At 54.8% G+C, this 3,227-nt stretch overlaps 1 protein-coding gene across 1 annotated transcript in view; it reads left to right on the top strand.

The window, feature by feature from the left end:
• Positions 1-441: 441 nt before the first annotated feature.
• Positions 442-3,227, top strand: part of LOC105815399 (tubulin alpha chain-like) — an 8,261-nt gene continuing 5,475 nt past the window's right edge. The window contains exons 1-4 of the mRNA XM_012650550.1: positions 442-632; positions 2,205-2,427; positions 2,588-2,736; positions 3,028-3,076. Coding sequence (XP_012506004.1) covers positions 630-632; positions 2,205-2,427; positions 2,588-2,736; positions 3,028-3,076 — 424 coding nt within the window. The 5' untranslated portion in view covers positions 442-629. The remainder of the gene's footprint in view (positions 633-2,204; positions 2,428-2,587; positions 2,737-3,027; positions 3,077-3,227) is intronic.

Genomic DNA, 3,227 nt, shown 5'->3' with positions numbered 1-3,227 from the left:
TATTCCGTTTTCTAAAGCCCGCGTCCTCTACATTATGATCTAAGTAGAGGATGCACTGCCTTTAAAGGACTGAGAAAATAAAGAGGCAAAACTCACTGATAAACTGTGGCAACATGAAAATAATCAGCTGAGCTATCCGGATGAGAATTCTGCATTTAATAGTGCTTCTTTAAAATCGTATGGATTTCGCGAGTCTTAGAGTTCCTCCAAATGAAGGCAAAGCCTCCTCTCCCATTCCTATGCCAGTCCCATGTTGGTTTCTTTCCGACTCGGCGCCCGTCCCCCACCGGGCCCTTGCAGCCATGCGCCGCAGACTGCAGCACTGGCGCGCGCGGCCCGCAGGCGCGGAGGACCCCGCCCAGCAGGCCGCGCTAGGGGAGGGGGCTCCGGGCGCGGAGCCCGCCTCTGCGGCGGCCAGGCCGGGCGCCGAGTGGGCGCGCCGGGCCGGGGGAGTGGCCGCGGCCGCCGCACCGCCTGTGCCCGCTCGCCCCTCCCCAGCCGCTACTTAAGAGGCTCCGGCGCCGCCCCCGCCTCAGTGCGTTACTTACCTCGACTCCTAGCTTGTCGGGGACGGTAACCGGAACCCGGTGTCTGCTCCTGTCGCCTTCGCCTCCTAACCCGTAGCCACCATGGTGAGTGGGCCGAGCGCGGCGCTCGGCCTCATTTGGGGAAACGGGGAAAAGCGAGCCGGAGAGGTGCGGAGAGCCTCTAGAGAGGGCTGCGACCGATGCCCTCCGTTTGGAGGGCAGAAAGCGAGACGAGAGGCGAGGGCGGGAGTAGATGAGACCTCAGTTTGTGGAGAATGGCGGGGGCCCGGCAAGAGGGGGGACGCCAGTGTTTCTTCTCGGACTCTGGGAAGGATGGCGGGGCGCCGGCTCCCCTCCGCCGCATTTGGAGCTCTTTTTTAACACCTAACTCCTTCGTGGAATCGGCGCCTTTAGGCCCCGCAATCCTTTCCTGCGCGTGCCCTTCTCCCCTTCCTTCCCCCGCCTTTGCGGGCGCGCGCGGACTCTCCCCGCCCTCACTTCCTCTGCGCGAAAAGCGGAGGTGGGAAGGAGCGGGAGACGAAAGCGCACGCGCGACCGTTACCTTCCCGCCGAGGAGCGGCGGGAAACCGCCTCTGCGGTCTGCGCATGCGCGCTGGGTCGCGGCAGACCCTGCTGTAGGGTGTGTCTCCTGTTACCGTGAGTTTTATTTTTTTTAATGGAAGCAATAAGAAATGTGAGGAAGGTCTCCTTGACAGTGTACCGCACTACACCAGTGTATTAGAACAATTCACTCCCAACAGCCTACAGAGGCCATCTGTTCCTCCCTTCTGCCTTAGGAATTCGTAAGGGAGCAGGTGGTGGCGGTGAGGGATTTTGAGGGACTGGAAATCGGATCTGGGCCGCCTATAATCCCCTACTGCGCGGGGACAGATGTGGAAGTGTTAGGCTGTGCCCAATGCTTGTGGGCAAGGGAGGATGGGTGGCCAAGGCCGCGCCCCCACAGACGTGGCCATTGCGTGCCTCTGCAGCTGCACGTCCCCATTGGCCGCAGGGTGGCGCGGGTGAGCGCACCCTGAATTGCTCGTTCATCCTGTGCCGCAGAGCCCCGCCCTTGTCACTGGGCCCGACATTTCTTCTGCATTTTTCTGGCCACGTGTTTCCTGTGCTAGGAGATGCCCGGAAACGTGGCCACTTAGTCTAAGGTGGGATTCTTGGGGTCTGAGTGCACGATGAATGGCCGCCTCCATATCGTGGTCCTCCAATGAAGGAAGTTGTGACTAAGCTTTTTTCTTAGTCTAGAAAGAGGCCTTGATTTAGCAATGGGAGGAAGTCATTTTAAAAGAGGAAATTTGTGGCTGCCTGCGGTGGCTCACCCCTGTAATGCCAGCACTTTGGGAGGACGAGGTGGGAGGATTGCTTGAGGCCAGGAGTTGGAGACCCCATTTCTATAAAAAAATATAGAAAAAGTAGCTGGATGTGGTGACACGCAGGAGGAGCGCTTGAACCCAGGAGTTTGAAGTTGCAGTGAGCTACGATGACGCCACTGCACTCCAGCCTGGTTGTCAGAGTGACACTCTGTCTCAAAAAGAAATTTTTTTTTTTTATAAGGAAATTCTTAAGATAATGATTCCATGGATATTTTTTTCCGCTTGACAGTCACCAATAGATTATTTAAAATTGTGATTTGTTTTGTTTTGTTTTTCCCCCTTCCCACAGCGTGAGTGCATCTCCATCCACGTTGGCCAGGCTGGTGTCCAGATTGGCAATGCCTGCTGGGAGCTCTACTGCCTGGAACACGGCATCCAACCTGATGGCCAGATGCCAAGTGACAAGACCATTGGGGGAGGAGATGACTCCTTCAACACCTTCTTCAGTGAGACGGGCGCTGGCAAGCATGTGCCCAGGGCAGTGTTTGTAGACCTGGAACCCACAGTCATTGGTGAGTTGACCTCAGTAACCCAAGTGAGATGGGACAGGAAGTCTGTCCTGGGGGCTCCATTGATTACACACACACAGTGTCTCCCCCATCCCCTGCCAGGGCTGAGCAGGCCAGTGCAGGTAACTCAGTGATGGGTGGCTGGTTTATTTTCCTTTTCCAGACGAAGTTCGCACTGGTACCTACCGCCAACTCTTCCACCCTGAGCAGCTCATCACAGGCAAGGAAGATGCTGCCAATAACTATGCCCGTGGGCACTATACCATTGGCAAGGAGATCATTGACCTCGTCTTGGACCGAATTCGTAAACTGGTAAACACCATATAAAAATATGTTTTTAAAATGGGGTGAGAGGGTTCCAGTGCAAGTTTGGTGGCGTGGCTAAATGACAACATTCATTCTTTGGTGCCTGCCAAAATGTGGAATAGGCTGCTTACTGTATTAATTAGACTTTTAAACCAGACAGTTCTGGGTTATAGGACAACTTGCTGATGTGTCTATTTTGCCAATTCATCATGCTTAACATCAAGCTGACATGCTTCATAACTAAGAAAATGTGTCCTGGCATTAAAATACTACATTTTCTATTTTCTTCCTCTACAGGCTGACCAGTGCACAGGCCTTCAGGGCTTCTTGGTTTTCCACAGCTTTGGTGGGGGAACTGGTTCTGGGTTTACCTCTCTGCTGATGGAGCGCCTCTCTGTCGATTATGGCAAGAAGTCCAAGCTGGAATTCTCCATTTACCCAGCCCCCCAGGTTTCCACAGCTGTAGTTGAGCCCTACAACTCCATCCTCACCACCCA

Source organism: Propithecus coquereli, unplaced genomic scaffold (assembly GCF_000956105.1).
Source record: "Propithecus coquereli isolate 6110/MARCELLA unplaced genomic scaffold, Pcoq_1.0 Scaffold111, whole genome shotgun sequence".
NCBI lineage: Eukaryota > Metazoa > Chordata > Mammalia > Primates > Indriidae > Propithecus > Propithecus coquereli.
This window is presented reverse-complemented; position numbering and strand designations above follow the sequence as displayed.